Below are 24037 nucleotides of genomic sequence, written 5' to 3' on the forward strand. Positions count from 1 at the left end.
CTAGATGAGTTTTCTTTCCCATGACACAACTAGAGTAACCTAAGATTGTCGTCTTTACCACGGGCACTCTCTGACAGGAGAGCTGGGTTCCTAGAAAAAAATTTTTTAAAAAACTCCATCCATAATAAATAAATTACCATTCATAAAAATCAACCCCCCACATCAATCTGTGGAGTATACACAATGAAAAAACTTGGCAATTGATTGCTCTTGGCACCTCCACCAGCATTTGGAAGGTGGACTTGGAATTCAGGAATAGAAGAAAGCTCTTATGTTTTCGTGTAACACTTGATTCAGGATTCCCCTTTGTGCTGCTAGGCCTTCAGCACATATCTGAAGACTGGGGGTATGGGACTGATTTCTCACAGCCATCATAAAACCTTGTCATTGTAACCTACCTCCTTGGCCATGTCTGTATATTTCTGCTTTTCCTTTGGATCTAGAACAGCCCACCAATCAGCCAGTATCTTGGTAGCACTTCGGTTATCAAGCCTGGGGTGTTCCTGACGTACAAGGGAGCGATGACGTTTGCAAAATAAGAGAAATGCATTCATTGGTCTCCGGGCTCGCTGTTCTGGTGATTCATCGTCAGTCTCACCAACATCTTGCTCTAGGCCATCGGCCCCAAGAAGTTGAACCTATTACCAACCAAAACAAAAGCCCGATGTTTAACTCATCCTGGACAATTTTGCTTTAACAGTTAGTTGGTTTTCAAATTGTATTTTTTCTTAGCTCCATTTAAACAACTTACAAAAAAATTAATCATCAACCACTATTAGTGGTTGGTAACCAACTTACAATGTATTCTGCTTAGTTTCTATAGCAAACTGTGTATGTCTCTATTGCCGCACATACTATTATCGTGTTATGATTACTTACATTTTTTCCCTCACTGAACAGTGAGCTCTTTGAGGACAAAGGCTCTTTTACCTTTACAACCACAGTGTCTAGCTCAATGTCTGGCTAATATAACATCAGTACTTAACAAACTGCTCAAAAAATAAAGAAGCCCATTCTGTGATATATGGGTCTCAAGATTAACAACAACATTCACCAAAAAATACATGAATATTAGTTGTTTCTCTTTGGAAAGTGCTTTTGTACAGTTAATAATATGAAAACGTGTAACATGAAAGTAGGCAATAAAAATTTAATATAGACTATTCAGTGCTTTATATACTCACAAGTGGAGCCTCCTACTGTAAAAATCAAAATAGACATTTAACATTATTTGAAGGAGGAACTACATAGTGAATTTTCTAGTTTGTAAATATTAACCTTTCTCGTTTACTGAAATGCTAGGAATAAATTCCCCTAGGCTTCAACCTTCAACATCGATTCTGAATCCTCCCTTTTCTGGAGCATTGCATTCAATTCAAGGTCTTCAAGAACTTCTACAAAGCTCTAATCCTGCCCATGCCATCTGTGTAATTGTCATTTCCACTGCTCTAGACTCTGGCCTACGCTTTCTGCTTCTGATCTCTTCCATTACTTCCTGCACATGGCTGCAGATACCTCTCATCAGAGAATCTCAGGATATATTAGGATTGTTAAATATCTTCTAATGCTCAAATGTGATCCTATGCTATTTCTTGGAAACAGTGTTAACCATGAACAGAAGTCCAGAAGGCTTACTAAAACTCTCTCTTTAATTTCTTGTTTCATAGTTAAAATCAAGAAGGACTGAGGTAGTTGTTAGTCTGCATTATATAGTACAGCCTTAGCTCTTCAACTTGAGTGGGCAGTGGAATCCCTGGAGGTCTTGTTAAAACAGAGATTGCTAGGTCCCATTCCCAGAGTTTCCAATTCTGTAGGTCTGGAGTGGGCTTTGAGAATTAGTATTTCTAACAAGTTCCCAGGTGATGCGGATGCTGCTGGTCTAAAGATCAGTCTGAGAACCACTACTGTAAGGAAACCGTGTTCTTTTACATGTTTATTGGGCAACTGCTACAGATGCTCGAGGACAAATCACTAGCTTAATCCAATTTGGTCTTTTTATTTATTTATTTATAAAGATTTTATTTATTTATGTGACAGAGAGACAGCCAGTGAGAGAGGGAACGCAGCAGGGGGAGTGGGAGAGGAAGAAGCAGGCTCCCAGCGGAGGAGCCCGATGTGGGACTCGATCCTGGAACGCCGGGATCACGCCCTGAGCCGAAGGCAGACACTTAATGACTGCGCTACCCAGGCACCCCCCAATTTGGTCTTTTTAAAAAGTCTCTTAAGTTTAAATTAAGTATTGCAAATGCACTTAATTAACCATCGATTATCTTCAAACAAAATAGTACAGTGGAAGAATCTTAAAGTCATAGCTATCTGATTTGGAAATACATTAGAGATTATTGGGAGTGAGGGCTGCAGACTTAGCTTCCTCATTATACAATTATTAACAATGATTTGCATTTTTGGGGAGTATTTATTTAGCATTCTGAATCTAAGAAGCTATAGAAAAATCAAGGCAAAAAAAGTATTATTATGTAGGTTGAGGAAGTAATTATAGTTTCCCTTCAGAAAAGAATACCTTTTGATTCTGTTACTAAATTATAAAACTCAAGCCAAGAGCTGGAAAAAAAAAGATAAATAAGACAAGATCTTGGGCCGAGGAGCTTACTGTCTGGGGAGGGAAGAAAGACATAAAAGTGACTGAATTAAAAAGCAGTATGACGACGATTACAAGGAGCCAGTGTAATAACGAAGCACTAGTGGATGAATGAGAGCACACTGAAGTCTCCCTAGAAAATGTGTTGTCTGAGCTAAATTCTGAAAGATGAATCAGAATGTGTCAGGTAGTCAATGGGGAGACACAGAAAACTAAAAAGGATTAAGGCTCTATGACTACTAATTGATACACAGTTCAGGAGCACTGGTATACCTAACATTATACCACAGAGCCAGAACATGAGGTTGTAGAAGCAGGTATGGACATACTTCATGAAGAATGTGCTCTGTCTTATTAAAAAAAAAAAAAAAAAAATGCAATTAATCCTATAAGTAGTTTCAAACTGTAAAAACAAAAACAAACCAAAAAAAACCCACCTTGGGAGGACAACATAGGTTATCACATTTTACCACAGATTATTTTGCCAAATACGGACATCAAAGAGAAGTGTTTTCAGGGCACCCGGGTGGCTCAGTCTGTTAAGCGTCTGACTTTGGCTCAGGTCATGATCCCAGGGTCCTGGGATCCAGCCCCAAGTCAGGCTCCCTGCTCAGCGGAGAGCGTGCTTCTCCCTCTCCCTCTGACCTTCCCCTTGCTCATGCTCTCTCTCTCAAATAAATAAAATCTTTAAAAAAAAATGTTTTCAACTACTATTTAATGTGACAATTATTTCATTAACTTAACTAACCAAAAAGTGAACAAATGAATAAAATTATACAAAAGTGAAAAACTAGACTTAAATTTTTCTTTACCAGGGGCCAAGTAATACCTTGTAATAAATCAACACTAGTACCAGACCAGGGTATGGAAACCACAGCTGGATGCAATGGAGAGCCATGAGTGGTTTTAAGGATAGGAAAGACATCGCTAGATTATTTTAAGATAACTTCTGTCAGCAGTATAGAGCATGAGTTATAATAGCAAAACTATAAGCAATTCAAACTAGAGGAACCATTTAAAAGACTGTTCCAGCTGTCCAGGTAAGAAAGGAGATAGGGCTGAATCAAGGACATAATGAGAATGGAGAAGTGAGAACAGAAACAGTATTTATTTATGAGGTAGAACCAAGAGAGCTGGTATGCAACTGGATTTAGCAGTTAAAAAAGGAAGAGTGCTGGGGTGCCTGGGTGGCGCAGTCAGTTGAGTGTTTGACTCTTGGTTTCAGCTCAGGTGTGATCTTGGGGTCATAGGATCAAGCCCCAAGTTGGGCTCCCTGCTCAGTGTGAAGTCTGATTAAGACTCTCTCTCCTTCTCCCTCAGCCCCTCCCCGCTACTCTAAAATAAATAAATAAATCTAATGGGAAAAAAAAAGCTAGAGTGTTTCTAGCTCCAATGGCAAGACTCCTTCATACACAACAGAGAATGCTTTTCCTCAAATGAGAGAAATTAGATCGGGTGGGGAGCAGAAAGACTAGTATCAGGCAGGCTAAATTTGAGGTGGTTCTCATCAGAGAAGTCTTGGTTGGGGTAATGAACTGAGGTAAGAATACAAAGGAGGCCAGGCTAGGAAAGTGGATGAGATCACCAACTGGGGACTGAAAAGAGAAGGGAATTCATCACTTCGTTCTTTCACTAACTGTTTATTGGGCCGCTGACAGGGACCAGGCACCGTTCTAGGTGGTGCAGGTAGAGCCGTGAGCCTGTGAATTCCCTGCCCTCATGAAGCAGAACAGCATGGCCAGCCTTTCCTTTTGAAAGGACCCCACTGGCTGCTCTGCCGAGAGCAGACTGTGGAAGGGCACTAGATCTGATCTGCCCTGGAAATGCTGGTGGTGTGGATCAAGGAGGCAGTGCTGAGGAGGAGTCAAGCTGAGAACACATGTAGAAGGCATGGCTGAGAATCTACTGATGGATGGACCTGAGACTTGAGCAAAGGAAAACAGACAAGGCTTCTGGTCTGACCAAGCTCAAAGCTCGGGGTCCGCACTTACTGAGGAAGGGAAGACGCAGGATGATGGGCTTCGAAGCTTCATTCTGAACACAATCAAACTGAGGTTCTGATTTGAGATCTAAGTGGATATGTCAAGTCAATAGTCAAAATCATGAGCATAGAGTTTAAGAGAAAGGTCCAGGATAGAGAGAGAAATTGAGAAGCCCAAGGAGCACCAATACTTGAGGGCAGAATAATGGAGGGGCATCAACTGAAGAAGCTAGGAAGGTGCGGCTGGGAGAGCAACAGAAATCCTGGGACAGACGCAGGAGCGCGTGCTGCAGGAGTCAAGCAGGAGACTGCTTCAAGGACCATGAGACCCACAGGCACCACTGTGTCAGAACGATCAAATCGGGATAAACTTGGCAGTTTCCTCAAATAGAATTAATAACACTGGTTTCTCTGGAAAAGGAAAGGAGGCAGAAAAGATGGGCAAGGAGTGAAGTAAGCGGGCAGGTGAGCAGAGGAAGCTGAAGGAGTTACTTCCAGCGGCCTCTGTTTTCTCTGTAAAAGAGTAGGAAAAGCTCAGCGAAGAGAGACCGGAAAGGGTATCCAGGTAAGAAACGGGAAAAAGAGAAAACATGGTGTCTTGGAAGCTGACCCAAGCCTAGAACAAAAGACTGAATGGATGTCAAAGGCCTGAAGAATCCTAAAAACATGTTTATAAAAGTTGCAGTGACACAAAATATGTACTCACTGATTTTTCTAATGAACATGTATCTATTCAAAGCCTGCTATGTGCTAGGCACCATTCTAGATTCCAACAAGAGGAGGACACGAGGGGCAGCCTTGGCTCTTCCTGAGCTGATATTCTGGTCTGGCAAGACAGACATCCACAAGCACACAGCTAAACACAAGGTAAATGGTAAATGCCAGGAAGGAAATCCCTGGACAGGGAATGCGTCTGGTGGGAAGGACACCTGCGATGATGAGGTCCCATCTCTTGGGGAGGTAGTCTTTGCTCTGAAGGCTGAATAAGGAGGAGGACAAGGAACCAGTTAAGCCAAGACTTAGAGGAATGTGTGGCTTTGTAAAGTCACCTGCCTGGTTGTGTGACTTTCTAAATAAAAGCTGGCTGCTCAAGCATGAGACCAGAGAAGGGGACGTGAAGGGCTGAATGACCAAGGAGGCTTGGTGGGGGTGAAAACTGCCAGATGCCATGAAGGTGGCGGAGATGAGGGCCTGAGCAGCCGAGGCCACCTACGGAGACAGGGCTAGGCTGAAGCAGAGAGAGCAGCCAGAGGAGCAACGGGGTGGATGCCAGGTGAGCACAACAAATTTTCTGAATACCCCCATCTCCACTGTAATTTGAGTATTACCCTATTACCCGAAAATCATTAGTTAACCGACAGAAAGACTGTTTAAGAAGGATCTGTTTCCGTCTCAACTACTAGGAAGTACAGATATTTCAGGAGTTGTCAGTACCTGGAATAAAAAGGTAAACTGAGTAGTTCAATAGGATTCAAGTTACACAGACTTTTACAAATGCAACCTTCTCACCATCCATGATCACTGCCATTTCTGGAATGAATACTCAAATCTTCTATATTAAACAGAGGAATTACCTTATCAATATCCTCCTCTTCGTCTTCCTCTTCCTCCTCTTCTGAAAAGTCCAGCAGTTTCTTTGCCAGCAGTGGGTGCCACTGAAGACACTTTCGTTTTGGTCGTTTTCCAGCCCTTTCTCCTTCTGCTGAATGATCTTTATTTCTATTACTGCCTTTCATTACTGTGACCTGTGGGAAGGAAAAAAAAGGAGAGAAACAGAGAGAAATCAAAGTAAATTTGATTAAAATTTGTTTATTTAGCTTCCTTAGCTTTAATTGGATTATAGTTTTAATGACTAAAGTATCTACCAGCTCAGGCATTTACTGGATTCACTACGAATTCTAAGTACATAATCAAACATTCATTTTACTTGGCTAAATGGAGCTAATAAAATTTGCCTTTTATGAAATCTACTTCCTTCCACTTCATAACTTCAGAACTCAAAACCCAAATAAAGCAGCAGGAGGATTACAAGTCACTGTCACCTGTTCACATTTTACTCAGGGTAGGGTTTCTCAACGTGGTGCATCTGAAGAATGTGAAAAGACAGCTCCCAGAGGTGGCCCTCCACACATTCTCTGACGGCTCCTCTTTTACTGTAATAATTTACATGAATTTTGCATTCTACACTATGGTAAATCTGAGCTCAGAGCAGTAAAACGAATACTTTGTAAGAATCAGATGTTTGGATTTAAAATAAAACCATTTCCCAAGATGACACACAACGTTTAAAAACTAGTGGTGTGCAGCCTCCAACGACCCAGCCCATGAAGCCACTGAAGGTCACATGGTGCAAGGAGCATTCTCTGTATCCATCTGCGGCACAAGTCGCAAACACTTCTGCACCTCCCCATGACGTGGGCACCAAAACCAGTCACAAAGGTTTGCTCCCAAGGCTTTTTGCTGTTGCTCTTCCCCTGAAATGTGGCTGGCTGAAATAGCTAAGGAGTAGCCAGCCTATGGATGTGATAAAATCCTTCAGAAGCCCAAAGTTCTAACTTACTTTTTGATGAGTTAAAAAAAAAGTTTTTTCTCAATGATAAAAACAGTACACATTCATATTTTATAAAGGTGAAAACAGTACAAAATGAAGTTTCTATTCTCCATCACACCAGCCCCACAGCCCAGAGGTAAACTATACATGTCAGTTTCTTATATGCATTCTCTCAGCTTTTTCCTAGTTTAATAGTTCTCATTCATTCATTTTATGTAAAAAAATACATATTATTGTTTGTACATACTCATGCAAACATTCAAATAACACACTCAAGTGCTATCAATTTAAATGGCTCACACTGACAGCTACAAACACAGTTGCTGAAATCAGAGAACAGTAGCCTTTTAGGTCAGTGGAAGGGTACACTGGTCCAAATGCTTCCAAAGTGGTATCAACACATTTTTTATGCCATGTTGCTAAAATGGGGATTTCATAAAGTTTCTAGATTCATCCAGTTCTGAAGCCTTTAAAACAATATGGCACAAGCAAATTTATCTTCTGTCCTTCATTGTTTATGGATTTGGGGTCATGCTTAGGTCTTCGTTTCAAAATTTTAAGAAAACACTAATAACTCCTTCTAGAACTTGCATGATGTCATTATAAAAAAGAATATCAATATTTGATCAATCTGTAATTCATTCTGATAAAGGAGATAAGGGTCTACCCTATTCTTTTTTTCCCAAATAACTAGCCAAACTCTGCCGACGCTATTTATTAAATAATCCAGCTTTCTCCCACTCTTTTGAAATGCCATTTTTATCCTACACTAAATTACTACATGTGTATAAATCTATTTCTGAATTCTCTTCTGTTAATAATCCCGCCCCTCTAGCCTGTGTGCTATCTTTGACCAATTTTAAAATATCCTTAGGGACTACATTCTGTATCTTTTTTTAATATGTAAATATGCCAGTAAATAAAGCCATTTAGAAATTTTCATTTGCATAGATCATGCTCATTTAAGTCAATACACCTTGACTGTTCCCATTTTGTAATAACTGTAGAATATTTCAAAATAAAAATGTATTGCAATATACTCAATCATTTCATTACTGATAAACATTCAGATTATTTCTTGTGCTGCAGTAAAATCTTCATCTTAATAAAAAAAGTTTTTTAAATCTTCATTTTGTTAAAAATCCTTATCAATTTATTAAATGCTATGTCTACTCAAAGGAAGGAGGGAGAGCAAAGAAAAACATGTTCCTGTGGTCCTTTTAAGCAAGAAACTTCTGAATATCTGAAACAATTGTATGATTTGTGTGGCTGCCTCAAAAGTATAATAAGTTACTGAAGACTCTATATGGATTCGTTATCTGGTATGCTCTTAATAAAGCAACAAAGATTTCTTGTGAACTGATAGACCATTTAACAATTCTCATTCTATCTACAAATAAAACTTGGCACAGGCAACCCAATTTCCAAAAATACCAATGCTACAGAGAGAGAAGAGGAAATGGTTATTTTTGTGGCTTATTAATCACTTCAGGATGAGCTGTGTGAATGGCAATTAAACCCATTTGGGGGTCCCAATATCTTATGAGATAAAACATTTTTTATGGCCTTCTCTTTTTTCACTTAAAAAAGGTCCCTTTGACATTTCTTATTAAGGTTGCTTTAGTGCTTATGAACTCCTTTAATTTTTGGCTGGCAAACTTTATCTTTCCTTCAATTCTGAATAATCTTGCCAGGTAAGTTATTCTTGGTTGTAGGTTTTTTCCTTTCAACCATTTGAATGCGTCATGCCACTCCCTTTTGGCCTGCAAATTATTCTGCCGAAGAATCAGCTGGTGGTCTTACAGGAGTACCCTCCTATGTAACTAGTTGCTTTTCTTTTGCTGCTTTTAAGATTCTCTTTAATTTCTGACATTTTAATTATGATGTGTCTTGGTGTGGACCTCTTTGAATGCATCTGGTCTGGGGCTCTATGTGATTCCTAGACCTAGGTGTCTGTTTCTTTTTCCAGGTTAGTGAAGTTTTCAGCCATTATTTCTTCAAATAAGTTTTCTGCCTCTTTCTTTCTCTCTTCTCCTCTGGGACCCCTATAATGGTGCCTGATACTGTTCCAAAGGTCCCTTAAACCATTTTATTTTATTTTTAAATTCTTTTTTCTTTTTGCTGTTCAGTTGGGGTGATTTCCACTAACCCGTCTTTCAGATCACTGATCCACTCTTCTGCATCATCTAATCTGCTGTTGATTCCATCCAAAGTATTTTTCAATTCAGTTATTGTAGTCAGCTCTGATTGGTTCTTTTTTATATTTTCTCTCTCTTTGTTGAAGTTCTTACTGGGCTCACTCAATATTCTCCCAAGTTTGGTGAACATATTTATGATCGTTATTTTGAACTATTATTGCCAGGCACACTGCTTATCTGTTTCATTTAGTTCTTTTTCCGAGGTTTTTTCTTTCATTTGGAGCATATACCTTTGCCTGGCTTTCTGTGTTTGTATCTATTAGTAGGTCAGCTAAGTCTCCTGATCTTAAAGGAGTGGCCTTATACAGAAAGTTTCCTGTGGGGCCCAGAAGCGCAACCCCTGGTCACCAGGACCAAGTGCTCCAGGAATGTGCCCTGAGTGGGCTGTGTATACCTTCCTGTAGTGGCTAGGTTGTGACAGCTTCAGGTGCACTGGCAGAAGGGGCTGGCCCCCAGCCTGGCTGGCTGCAATGCCCAGCCATGACTACTGCGGTAGGACTAGTGGGCGGGCTTGGACCCAGTACAGCTGACTGAGAAGCCTGGCCACGGCTGTGTTGGTGGGCAGGTCTAGTCCCTGGTGTGGCTGGCTGTGAGGCCTGGCCATGACCCCTGCAGTCAGGCCGGTGGGTGGGACTGCCTGTCTCCCTGAGTGGCAGCTGCTTCATGGGGGTTTTGATCCATGCTGAGGATGTACACTGGGTACAGCAGCACAGGGAATGGGACACAGACAGAGGTCTCCGCCAAGGCCTCTTGCTGAGTACAGTGAGGTGCTCGTCCTGGCCAAGGTTTCTTGCTGGGACAGGAGCTGCCTGGGGGTGGGGGAGAAAAGGAGCCACTTTGCAGGGTTGCCAGTCCCAGCCAATGCTGCTCACCAGGGTAGGAGCTGCTTTGGAGGGATGCCTGTTGGGCTGAGTCGTCCAAGGAATGTGGGTGGAGGTGGTGGTGGGTGAACAGTGCTAGCAAGGTAGATAGAGAATTTCAGGAATGGCTCCCACAAGCGACAGACCAGCTCCGTAGAAGGAAAGAAAAATGGCGCCCTCCAGTGCTTCCATTCCTGCAGAAATTTCCTACTGATCCCTGCTGCTCTGGCACACAACCTAAAAGTAATCAACAAATATCCCTCATGGATGGCCCGCGTACTTTTCAAACGGCTGCCTCTCTGCTGGGTCTTGGAGCAAGTGAGTCTGTGCATGAGCTCTTCAACAGCAGAGCCCAGTTTTCTACAGTCCTCCACTAACCTATTGTTAAGCCCTGCTGACTTTCAAAGACAGACATTACAAGGACTCCTGTTCCTGGGGCAGGTTCCTGGGGTGGGCGGTCCCAGTGTGGGACTGGACCTCCTTGCTCCTCAGGGACAATCTCTGTGTTGGTGATACCCCTACTGTGTCTCTGCCCCGCCTATCCTCCTCAGTGTGGATTTTTCTTTTTATCCTTAGTTGTGCAAGAACTGTTGTGCTAGTCTTCAGGCAAAGTCTTCAGAGAGCATTGTTCCATATACAGTCGTAGTTTGGGTGTGTCCATGGGAGGAGGTCAGCTCAGAATCATCCTAGTCCTCCATCATGATCCTATCTTTGTTTAGGTAACGCGTTTTTTTGAATAGTAAAAGAAATCTATGGGAAACTATAACCCAAGCAGCTGTTTCAACTGGAGAGGTCAAAGTGATCACCAGTGCCTGGAGAAAAATCTATCTTTTAGCCTCAAGGATTTTGATTATGCTATTCAATTATGTGTGAATGTGCTTAAGTATATGTGTCTTTGTCTATGTGTATGTATAAAATTGTAATATTCAAAGAGAAACAGAATATCAAGAATTAAATGAATGAATGGTATATGTGGCTTTGGGATTCAGAATAATCATATTCACATGTGATTTCTTTCCCATGTCGCTGACATGCCACCACAGATACTGTATGTCTTTGCTGATAATCCCCAAATTAATCTCTCCTTCCCCAGAAATCCACTAGACTTTGTACTGCTAATGACACCAAACTTTCCCTTGAATTATAATTATTTGGGTACATCCTACCTCCCTCACTAGGGCTTTTTCTTTTTTCTTTATAATCCAAGACTATTTGCCTTTTTATGCTCAGAAGCATCAGAAAAACATCAAGGTAGGTTAGTTGTGAGGGTTGTTACAAGCAACCATATGAACCCCTGTGCTAAATAATGCTGATGTTTTTACACGCTTGAATGGCTTCGAAATTAACCATCTCTCTCATTTCCCTGAATTCAGATATTCTTTCCTGAGTGGGAAACAAAGGGGGGCCAAAAACTACGTGTAATGGTGACACTCAAGCCAAGGTGGCATATGGTGTATAAGAACCATCGGGCCCCTGAGCTGTGGAAGAAGTAAGACGGACACCCCCAGCACTGTACCCAGAATAAAGTAAGAGTGAAAGAAATACTTTAAGCATAAATTAAAGATAAAACAGTGCACAAGTGAACTGGACATAATACACGTCGGACAGGAAAAGTGTAACTGATGTACTGACTACGAAAGACCTCAAACTGTAAACTGGATACTTAAAATAATTTGTTACCTAATTACTTCTTAATTCCTTACAGGTCAGTTTTCAAATTATTGAATAAAAGCAAGAGTTGGGGGAAATGAGGTTCCTGATTATCACTCAGAAGTAATGAGAAAACCAGAAAAGATGGAAGAAAAGAAGAGGCAAAGAAGGCAGAATTTTGAGACTTAAGCCCATCACTCTTCTTATTTCAACAGTAAGGAGGGAAAATTGTTAATTTCTGATAGTCACAGAGGCCTACACTCGTGATGATTTTGCCACGAAAAGCCCCACGTATTATAAAGTTTGGCTTCTTGTCCTTGAGCAAGAGAAAATAATCTAACAATCTATACATGATAAATGAAGCACCTGGCAGACTTTATTCAAAACCATTCTGCACTGCAAGTCCAGAATAACCGAAATCAGGTTATTTACCTACCTGTGGACCCTACGTGAAGAAGACTCAGTACCATCCAATGATGCTGCTGAGACCACCAAGTGATAGACGCTGAAGGTCCCTATCCAAAATACTGAATATTTATTTCTCTTGTTAGTAACAACAAACCAACCTATAGATGCCCTTCCCTATGCCGGGATGGGTGACTCTTAATTAGACAGTCATTATTCTGAACTAAATACAAGTCTACCTGGTGACAAATTAGAAAAAACTTTATTTACTTCATGAGACGTTTAAAGAAGAAATATCAGAGAAGAACCAGAACAAACCAAACACCACACTTTTAACAAAAGACAATTATGGAGGCTGGCAGGCCTCATTTAGAATCCCCGCGTCTACCACTAACTACTTGTTGTAAAGTTATTAATCTTGATGATCTTTCCTCATATGTTAAAACAGTAACAGCTCTACTGTGAGAACACTTTATATATATAATACCCAGCATAGAACCTGGAGCCCAGAAAGTTCTCATTCTGTGTTAGGAAATCCTCCCTTTCCCCACAAGCTTTTGAGACGGAGTATGGGTTTTAACTGGCAGCATCTGCTTGCTTAAACCCAGCTGAAGATGCTGTTCAAAAGAGAACACATGTCTCCCATTTAACCACGGTCCATGTGCTTCCCAGATGATAGAATCCCAGACTCAGAAACCGAAAAAGAAAGATGGAAAGTTTCCTTTCCTTTGTCTGAGTGATATACAGTCAGAAACAGTTCCCTGGCACCGCCATAAATTTTGTGAATAAGATCCTCTCTGTCTTTCTATCATCTTGTCTTACAACGTCGGCCATCAGTACACTTCAGTCTTTAAACACTGTGTGAATTTAATGCAGCCACGGGGTATTTTAAGCTGTTTCCTAAATGTCCAATAAAACTCCATCCAAATCATATTAATGGAAATTCAGACCCAGTGAGAAAGGGGAAGGTAAGAGAGGCCCATGAAATCTCACTGTTGGACACCACACATTGTAACCACAAGTAAGGCCTCTCCTGGGTCCCACACTAAGACAGCAATACTTCACCATTGTCTCAAGTCCTCAGAGAAGAGGAAAAACCATCCAAAGAAACAGTGACAAAGAGGTAGCTCTAGAGTTCCACACAAATTAGACTGACCTGCTTAAAATCTTCCTTCCAGGGAGTCTTGCTGCTTTCAAGACACACCTTGCTTCTATCTTTCCACGGGGGTCCTGCTGACAGAGAAGCTGGCAAATACCCCAGCTTTGAAGCCTGGCTCACCCTAACATTCTCCCATTTTCTGTCAAAGTTCTTCTCATCCTCCAAGGCCCAGGTCACATATCCCTTCCTCTCTATAGCTTTCTATAAAAACCTTAAATAGAAATTTATCACTTTGTGCTCTTTGATCATACTTGATCTTATTAGGTTGAGCACTACAGTTAGTTTTATCGATGCCAACCCCCTCTCCCCTGAAAAAAAAAACCCCAGGCTGCAAACTTGTAGAGGAGAGATGCCATGGTTTCTTCCTTTTCTGTCCCATGGTGTAGCACTGAGCCTGGTACATGGTAGGGCTTGTCACTTCCTCACCTAACACTTAACCACATATAACAACTTCCCAGAATGATGTGTTCCTATGGATAATTTTTTAAAACAATACTAATATACAGCTAATATTCATTAAATAGTATTTGCCATGTACTTAATATTCATTATCTCATCTGATCCTCACAAGAACCCTCTGAGGCGGGTACTACTATAAATTCCAGTTGAAGAAGCTGAGAGTTAAGTAACTTGCCCAGGGGGTCACACGGTGAGCAGCGGAAAAGCCCGCACTAGAACCAGAAGGCCTAACTCAAGAACCAAACGCCTACGGAGGAAAGGGGGCTCTAAGGTAAAGCCTTCCATCTGTTGACTCTTTGGGCATCTTCCATAGAACAAACAGCTAATGGGCCATGGAAACCCCAAAAAGGAGCACTGAGGGGCTGGAAAGTGAACACTGTCAGGGTTTACAGCAGAAAAGCAAGTGCACATAGCTGATGACTCCAGGTGACAAATTAGATTAACTCTAAAACTCTTTGAAGATAAAAGCCTTACATGTGCTAATCTTTATTATTTATTGTAATTCTAATGACAATTCTAAACTGTAGACAGAGTAAATGAAAAACATCTCAATAAAGTAATACTCTCCCTTTTAGAAGCAATTCAGTCACTCTATTCATGCAAAGAGTGTCTTTAAATGCACTCTTCATTGAAAAGCAGTAGCTCTTCAGGTTGAAACTCTAACTCTGTTAAGATGTTATCTATATGCTCTCCATGAATACTAATAAGGCACCCACTATTCAAAGAAGGGCTTAGCTGTACTGGTAGTTCTGGTCCTGTGCCCTTGTCTCATGAAGGAATATGTATTTTAAGATCTCTAATACTTACGCTCCCTGACATTTAGTCTTAGGAGAGCTTAATTTAACATGGTTCTCAAAATGCATGCTGCTCTAGGCTACAGAGAGAGACAATAGCTGTCTTCAAAGAGATAAAGCACCAAGATGGGTGGCTTAGGGAGAAAAAGCTATTTACACACAGAATTCAGTAACAGGGTAGGACATGTTCCCTCCCATATCCCTCAAAAAGCCCATCTCTCTGTTTTCCTATAATTTTATGTTGATGTTTACATTTTTTTTTAAAGATTTTTATTTATTTAATTGACAGAGAGACAGCCGAGGAGAGAGGGAACACAAGCAGGGGGAGTGGAAGAGGAAGAAGCAAGATCTCAGCAGAGGAGCCTGACGCGGGGCTCGATCCCCGAAAGCCGGGATCACGCCCTGAGCCGAAGGCAAACGCTTAACGACTGCGCCACCCAGGCACCCCGATGTTTACATTCTTAATCAGAAAGTCACCAAATTCCTATTTTTCAAGAGGCCTAGCATAACGCATTCTCCTTATTTTAGTTTCTAAATTAACAAAGTTTTTTTTATATGTACTTACTACAGGGGTAGGACATAATTATCACATTGACAAAAACCTAAAGCACAAGAGGACAAGCTCATGGGAGTCTCTTCCTCATTTATTCTCAGTGTAGCTGAACACATATTCATTGATCACCTGGTGAGCTATGCATTGTGAGAGTTAAGTGTTCAGCCTTACTTCCCATTCAGCTCACCACCCACCTCTGCTCTCCCACTAGGCAGCTATCTGTCCTGTTTGCCACAGGGTCGCTGCCTTGTGCTTCTGCTCTCCCAGGCCTGCACCTGTACTCTGCTTTCACTTCTCTACAAGCCTCTCTGAACTCCCATTCCTAAAAAGCTTTCTTTACTTGCTCCAGCTCATATCTATTTCCTTCCTAAGCACCTTTTTGATCACCCACATTTAATGGCTCTGCCATATTTTTTGACACTTGGCTGTATAACAATTAACATTTTCCCGTACAATATACACGTAATGATTTCATGTGAATTCCTCCCACAAAGACACTTGAGGGTAATGAACATGCCAGATGCCTTTTTCTGGATCCATCACAGCAAACGTCCCCATGCTTAACAGGGAGTATATGCTCAGAGAATTCCTGAAGAAGCAAACACAAAAACGGTACTTTCATGCTTCCAAATTACGCTTGTCTTTATGTTGTTTTGCTAAGAGGCAGAAGAGATGTAAGACTTAGAAAGTAGGCAGAGAAGGAAAAATAAGAACCCAGGAAAGGTTGTTCAGAAGGGAAAGGGAGAGAACAGAAACAGGCAAACTGACAAGGAGACATAATAAATACAATGAAATCGTAGTCACCACCAAACAGCCGTCCCTGCTAGTCCAAACTCATGTTCTAGTAGCTTTGTTCCCATCTCTGGTTAGTTGTCAACGACTCTCATTACTTTCTCAAAACAGCAGGTCCTAGTACCTTCAGCTTGCCAGCTCTTTCCTTTCATAATTTGTCTGCTAATAAATTCTGAACTCGTCCAACCATTTTCCTTCTACAGGTCTGGCCCAGGGTGCTGGCTGCTCCCCGGGTCTGACTTTACCATACAGTGAATCCCAGGTTCATCTTTGGGCTTGTCGGCAATCCTTTCTCACTTGTCTTATCCAGTCTTACCCAACCCACGGATCCCATTACAAATTCTCAGGTTCTCCTCAACCCCTATTGATGATGAGAGAAGATAAGAGTAATAATGAGATAGATATGCATATATAAAATGCTTCCACAGATATATATTGCTTCCTTTGGGCCAGAAACTAAGATCTTCATATTTATTAATTGTCTTAACTCACAACGAGCCTAAGAGGTGGGTACTATTATTATCTCCTCTTTACAGATGAGAAAACTGAAGCACATATAACATATAGCTTGCGTCTTTTAGCTTATAAATTAACAAAGGTTTTTTTTTATTCTACACATTTGTCACATGGGTAGGACAGAATTATCACATTGGCAAGAAGCTGAATCACAAGAGAACAATCTCATAGAGTCTCCTCGCTTACTGTCAATGCAGCTGAACACATATTTATGCGTCGCCTAACGAGCTGTGCATTATATTTATAAATTATATGATGTCCAAGATCACACTGCTAGCACATAAATGGTAGAGCCAGTATCTGAACTCAGGAGGTCTGGCTTCAGAGTGTTGATCTTGACCATTACACAATATTGCCTTCTAAGAACAAACTTTATTGAATGTTCGCTACATGCTAAACACTTTACACATATTAACTTCTTTAATCCTTGACACAACTCTTACAGAAAGATATTATAATGGTCACCTTTCATGCATGAAGCAATTAAGAATGACAAAGCTTCAGCAACATGCTTGGGCCATTCTGCCAGCATGCGGAGGAGGCAGTATTCAAAGCTGAGACTTCTGCCCCCAGAGCTTTCCATCACTTCTCCATACTGTGCTTTCCACCACACTTTTAGCCATTCTAAGAAAATGTCTTTGCCTACTGGCTGACAGGAGGGTCTTCTTCATATGTGTGAATTCTCCCAAAGCTCCAAACTCTCCCAACTGCCTACCAATTCCAAAATTTGTTTCTTTCTTCTTCCATCTTCTCTCCAAGACAGAGATTCAAAGTCAACTCCTTTCACTCTCATTATGTGCTTTTTAATCTCCTATCCTATTACCCTGGGCCACCAGTGTTTCAGTTTCTTTCCTTGATGAACTACTGATAAACAGTTCCTTCTAGTTAATACCTTCTCCTTCAGTCTATACTCAATCTCAAGGCTAAAGTCCTCTTTGAATCCCCCTCCTTCCTTTAGCTAGTCCTCTTTGTACCAACTGGCCTCCAGCCACCAAGCCAGGAAGACTGCCTAACCCCAAGCCATGCAGCTAGCAGCCAAGAACTGGCCTGCCTGTACTAACATTGTTCACAGACTCTACCTTGCACTTCACTTCTGACTGGGGTCCTAATTTTCTTGGTTCCAAACCCCAGGATTAATTTGCTAGAAAGCTTTCCAGCTCATTTCAACTGTGCCACAGGCTCTGGCTTCTCTACCTCACTCTTATTCACACTCACGTCTTTGATTTTGAGCCTCTCAGAGAAAATACCTTGTCTTGGCCAGGCCACTGCCTCCGCCATATACCCAAGAAGTATGCCAGAGCCCGGCACAGAGAACTGGACATTCCTTCCCCTTCACGTAAGTACCTAGAAAGTGTACACATGTCTCTTTTTCTTCACCATAAATACAAATCTTTGCAATTGCTTCTTGCCCACATATCTAACCTCTCACCAAGTTCTGCCTCTTCTGCCTCGTATATGTGGTGCACTCCTCTCCATCCCCACCACACTGATTTCACAGCCTGGTTTTCTTGACTATAGCTATGCCGACTTCAATTCTCAACACCATAAATGTCTACTCAGGTTGTTTTCCAGCATGAATCTCTCTAAATAGTCCCTTAATGTCCTCAGGGAAAAGTCCAACCTTCTTCCTTCATACCACACACAAGACTCTTCCTGTCTTGGTCCCTACTTGCTTTTATGGCTTGGGTATCCCTGCTTTGTTATCACGTTAAAAGCTCTGCCCACAGGGAGCCACATGCCATCACCTAGAATTTGCCAGGGACTCTCACCTTTCAGCATATGCTCTACTGTCTCCTCACAGCGGGCCTCAATCTTGCTTCAGAGCTTAGCTTGGATCTCACCTCAGGATTCTATTGGCCCTTTTAGTCTGAGAGAGGTGCTTCCCAGGGGTCCCTACCATACTCTATATTCGGTAAGCCACAAGGAGGTGGCCTGACTCTAAGAGAGAACAAAGGCTGCATAACGCTCATCATGGCATCTCAGAACCTGACGCAGAGCCTGACATGTTGTGAGCAAATACTTGTTCAATGAGCCAGCTCTGGGCCTATTCCCTGCAGTCTCTTCCCATCACTCTGTCCCCTGTCCTCATGGCCACCGCTTTTTTTCTACTTCATCTTCACTGTACCCTGTTATTTCTTCCTGCTCTGTGACCCTTCATCCCAGAAATTCCTCGCACCCACTCAACTAGTGTATGCAACCTGCCAGACCAGAACAACGAGCAATTTCACTTGTTCAGAAATAGTCAAAACGACTCAATGAATAATTCTGACCTCACGAGAGAAATAATTATCTATTCGCTGTTCTCTTGTATCCATCACCCAACACTGAGTATTTAATCTCCGGTGCACCAGTTTACATACAGCCCTTTAGATTTTAAGAATGATCACATATATTCTTAAAAAGTAAATGTATTACACGTCATCAAAAATGATTGACGCTCAAGAGACTCGGTTTTTTTGTTTATATGACTTAGTTTTTATTTTAAAATAATAAAAAGTCTGGATATCTTCCCTCATACCGATCTCTAATTATAACTTTAAGGAAGAGACAAAACCCAGAAACAAGAGTTCAGTAAAAAAAAGGAAAAAAAAAAGGAGAAAAAAAAAAAAGAAGAAAATCAACAATCTGTGATATCTCTACTTGAAATCTTTTTCCTAAGTTACTGTTCTTTACTCTAAAAAGATGGCAAAATAATTTAAGTTACAGTTAAATTTATTTTACTTAATAAGATAAAACTTGTCTTGATGGTTATTAAAACAAAAACCTTATTTTTTCCCAAAGCAAAAAAGAATTGATACATCTTATTCTAGTAGTCATAGTATTTACTGAAATAGCTTATCCTAGCTTCTGCAATGCCTACGTGCCTTACACTTTGACACGCTAGAATTGAATTAACTCATTATTTCCTAGGTTACACATTACAAGGAGGTAGGATGTCGCTTATCTTTAAATTCCCAAATACTCAGAATAGTGCCTTGAATATAATATGTATTTAATAAACACTACTTAAAATGTGTGAATTTAATGACGCATCACACTGCACATTTGCTAAGGAAATTAATTAGAATGCATAGGGAACTCTGATCTGTTTATATTTTCTCCTTAGGGTCAGGAAGAAGTTAAGAAGAAACTTCTTCCTGACTCTAAGCAGAAAACCGTATGTTTCATATTTGCTTCACCACTAGGTGAAATTTCTTCTTAAATATATTCCGATTTTCTGACTTAATATATATGATACAAAAATTCTTATTTGCTAATTCAAAGTCATAACAGTGCCCTGTTCAGAACATTCACCATTCCTTTCCTATTCCTCTCAGGTGGAATATTCCTTTAAAGTGTTTGGGCTGAATGTGCTCTAACCTCAGTGACAAGTACTGAAAGCGTGTTTTTATTTTAAAAATGTATTAAATTTTTTTTAAAGATTTTATTTATTTATTTGACAGAGAGAGAGAAAGAGAGCCAACGAGAGAGGGAACACAGGCAGGGGGAGTGGGAGAGGAAGAAGCAGGCTCCCCAGAGGAGATGCCTGATGTGGGGGCTCGATCCCAGGACTCTGGGATCATGCCCTGAGCCGAAGGCAGAGACGCTTAACGACTGAGCTACCCAGGCGCCCTAAAAATGTATTAAATTTATGGCATTTGTTTTTAAAAGTTCTTCACATCATCAAATTAACACACACACACACACACACACACACACACACACACAGTTCCTATTTGTATATCATTCGCTTTTTTCCCTTTTTTAAAAACCACCAAAGAAAGAATATAAATAGCTAGAAATTTTAGTATCAATTTTAGTATGAGACGTTTTAGTATCCTCCTTCCTTCTGTTTTTCTCTCATTCAGTGTGAGAATGGGCATTACCCACAAGATACACATTACTGAGTCATCTTCCAGTATTTTTTTACAGCCTAATTTACATAAATCTCCCTCTGCTGGCCAAATTTTTATCTTCTAGTATCCTATTTAAATACAAAAGTAATGCTTTATAGTATAAACAAAAGCTCCTCTATAAAGAATTAAAAACTATATAAACCTGGAAAAAGATTTAAAAACCTTACCTATATCATTAAGCTATGGCGTTAGCTGATTTTAGAGAGAAGTAATCATCCAAGTATTGAGTTAAACCCAGGAATTTTTAAATTTAGTATCTTTTTTCCACTAAGCAAGATTGTTAATTCTACTACGACCATTTCTCATTAATTCAGTTCCATTCTTTGTAATTTAAATTTTTTTGGTTTGTTTATTTGTTTTTTTTTTTTTTTTTTTTAATAAACTCTACCTCCAGTGTGCACCACCACCCCAAGATCAGTCACATGCTCTACCGACCGAGCCAGCCAGGGGCTATCATGCCCACACTGGTTTTGTTTTTGTTTTAGAGATGGCAGTTATTTTACTGATACATCTAAGACATTCTGTTTTGATTTTTATATTAAAGCACTTGCTAACATGGGATTTGAGTACATTTCACTAATAAGTTCTAAACATCTTCCAGTAAGAAAAACTGGTAGTTATTAAAACCTCCTGCACTACCTTATAATGTTACCTCCCATTATGTATCACTTTTTAACTCACAAAGCCTTTGCTGCATTCATTAATTTATTTAGTATTATATAATTCTAAGAAGTGAGTATAATTATGCCCATTTTACAGCTGAGTGAGAGAAGCCTCAGAGATATTTACATAATCTTCCCAGTGCCATTAAGGGGTAAACCAAGGACAAGCCTAAAGGCTCTGAACTTTAATCCCAAAATACAGGTATTTTTCCCCCATCTAATAGTATCACTGATTTTAGTTTTAAATCAATACATTTATGTGGAAGGAAAGGTAATTCTACTTACAAGCCTTTTTAGCATTAAATTAGCTTCTCAGCATTTACTTGAGCTAGAGAATTCCCAAATTTCCATTCATATTTCAAAACAGTCCTTCATATGGGTTTAGCCACACGAAATACATTGTGGGAGGGGGAGACTCAGGGAACAAGAAAGCAAGTATATCTGTGACTCAGTGTACTTTTCTTCACTTTGCATTTTGTAAATATTGATGTTACAGTTCCTGAAGTGCTCTCAGAAGTCGTTATGACTGACAGCCCTTGAGTGCTGTGTCTTTCAAAACAAATATGCTTTATTGATGGAGAGCACATGCATCTCCATCAAATTATTCTGAAAGACAGGGTGGAACAAACAACATGATTTCTCAACTAACTTCAGCATTCTGCACTGAACACAATAGGCAGGTTACAGTTTCATGGGTATTATGAAAGCTTGTCAATTCCATAAGGAACACATGTAAGGGAAGGGCACTACAAATCTGCATATCATCCCAGCGCAGCACACAACTTGCCATGTTTGTTGTACAGACTTCTAAGCACAAACAGTAATTCAGAACATATTTACAACAAAATAAGTCCTCTGGATTTTTAAAAATATGTAATAATATTACATTTCAGAATAAGTTTGGGCAAGAATTTGAAAATGAACCAACTAGAATAAATAAAATATGCTTTAACACTGATTTTAGGAAACAGATAAATAAAACCTGCCATTGTCTGTTGCATATTAAAAATCACAATCTAACAGCAAATGTCAGACACATTATTTATATACCATTATAGCATTTTTCAAACTGGAAGGTAAGGCTCATTGAGGAGTCAAAAAAATTCTGTTTGCTGAGCTGTCCCAGCTGTTGGGATTTGATGACTACCAAATCAGTACTTGAGAGGTGGGCAAATTCCTCCTACAGCTATTATATAGCTGCTCTAGGGAGACCTCCTCATCCCAAGTCAACCTTTTAAGGACCTATTAATGGACTAGTATTAAGAGAGAAGACACTGATTATGAAAGATGAGTTGGGCCAATGAAGGACTTATTGGTGAGATAAGATCTATATTATAATGAAACAATTTGGGAACTAGACAGCATGTAATAGAGTGCAACAAATGTGGTCCAAACCATTAGGGAATAGATAGTATATAATAATAAGACATTTTCAGCACCCGGACTCTCAGCAATTATAAAAGCCATTGGGGAACTCAGGCAATTCTCTTATTTCACTTTGATGACCCCAATTTGTCCCCACTATTCACATTAAACTAAGGGCTAGACTTATCCCTGTCACCAAGGACACAGCCAGGGGTGAACTCCAGGTTCTGGGAGCTTCCTGTCACTGCACACTTGGTCAGCTCTGACCTGGCTTCTCTTACTCTGGGCATCAGCAAAAATTGCCTTTTGAAGGCTCCTGAAAAGAACTAGTCAGATCCTTGCTATTGTTGTTATTTAAGAGTAGGGTAGGGTCTCCACTGTCCACAGGATGAGACAGATGGAAGGAAGGCAGGTGGCTGGCCGTTCCTGAAACCTCAGGCTTGACTTCAGAAGAACTGGTGAGATTCTATGAGAAAGTGATGCTTACAGGAGAAGAGAACGAAATCTGGCGCTGGTATTATTAGTAAAGAAACTGATCAAGGATGATCTGAGACAGGTGGGGTGTAAAGTGTTCAAACTTCTCAGACTATTTTTCCCCCTTGCTTGTAGGGTTTTCGCATAGAGAGAAGCAGGGAACTATGAGACCAATAATAACAACAGATTGGGAGTCAGGATGCCCAAGCATCTAGTCCTGGTTTGCACCTTGCAAAAAGAGAACCATCTCACACCAGGCCTGTTGAAGGACAAAAGTAGCAACTGACGAAGTAGAAAAACTGTGGAAGGCCTTTAGCATCAGAAGGTTGGCCTAGATGACCTTGAAGGCCCATTATGCCGCTGTCTGCTCTGATTTTACCTTAGTGTCTCCAGCTGGGACCAGCCTATAAGCGCAGAGCCCTCCTCCCCACTCCCCGACATACGTCTTACTTCCCCTTTTTCACCTCCTACCAGGAAGATAAAGACACAATCAATCAGCTTTCACAGCCCTCACACAGCCTGTACCCTGGTGACAGTTTCTTACCAGTATGGTGAGTCTTTACAAAGTTGCAACAGCTGCTTTATGTATTGTTCCCACAGTGTGTTTCTCACAGTTTATGCCAACCCCCTTCCACCATTCCTTAACACTGGATACTTTAGAAATTGGATGCAATTTAAACTTTATCTTCACTATGTTCTTTTTAATTACTAAAATTTAAAATAAACACTTTCTATGTGCTTTCTTAGAATTCTGTAGTAAGGAAAAAATAACTTTTCTAACATTGTGATAAAGACCCTCCCAACATCTTTTTAGAAAGGGTATGGGAAAGCATTTTTTTTTCTTACAGGAAAAAGGCAATTTCTAATAGCTTCAAATCAACGCCATGAAGGCCTCTGGTCATTTCTCTACTTTATAAATAATTCAGTGTTTTTTATTATGGAGGAGTTGAACTTTCAGAGAGTAGGAGATTCAGATCACTAAAAGGTTGGTTAGGATCAAACCACCTTAGCCTTACTTTTGTGTGTATTAGGAATCACACACCCCACATCTGGAGGAAAACTCTGGCTATGACACTGAAAACCTAAACCTTAAACCCTACAATATACAGCTCAGACAGGTAAT

At 40.4% G+C, this 24037-nt stretch overlaps 1 protein-coding gene across 24 annotated transcripts in view; it reads right to left on the reverse strand.

The window, feature by feature from the left end:
- BBX (BBX high mobility group box domain containing) overlaps window positions 1-24037 on the reverse strand; it is a 266345-nt gene that overhangs the window by 93743 nt on the left and 148565 nt on the right. For all 24 annotated transcript variants that reach the window (XM_048215165.2, XM_044381783.3, XM_026492720.4 and 21 more), the window contains 2 exons: window positions 6155-6325; window positions 399-638 (listed from right to left, as the gene is read on the reverse strand). In XM_048215165.2, coding sequence (XP_048071122.1) covers window positions 399-638; window positions 6155-6316 — 402 coding nt within the window. In that variant the 5' untranslated portion in view covers window positions 6317-6325. The remainder of the gene's footprint in view (window positions 1-398; window positions 639-6154; window positions 6326-24037) is intronic.

The sequence above is a fragment of the Ursus arctos genome, unplaced genomic scaffold, assembly GCF_023065955.2.
Source record: "Ursus arctos isolate Adak ecotype North America unplaced genomic scaffold, UrsArc2.0 scaffold_4, whole genome shotgun sequence".
Lineage (NCBI taxonomy): Eukaryota > Metazoa > Chordata > Mammalia > Carnivora > Ursidae > Ursus > Ursus arctos.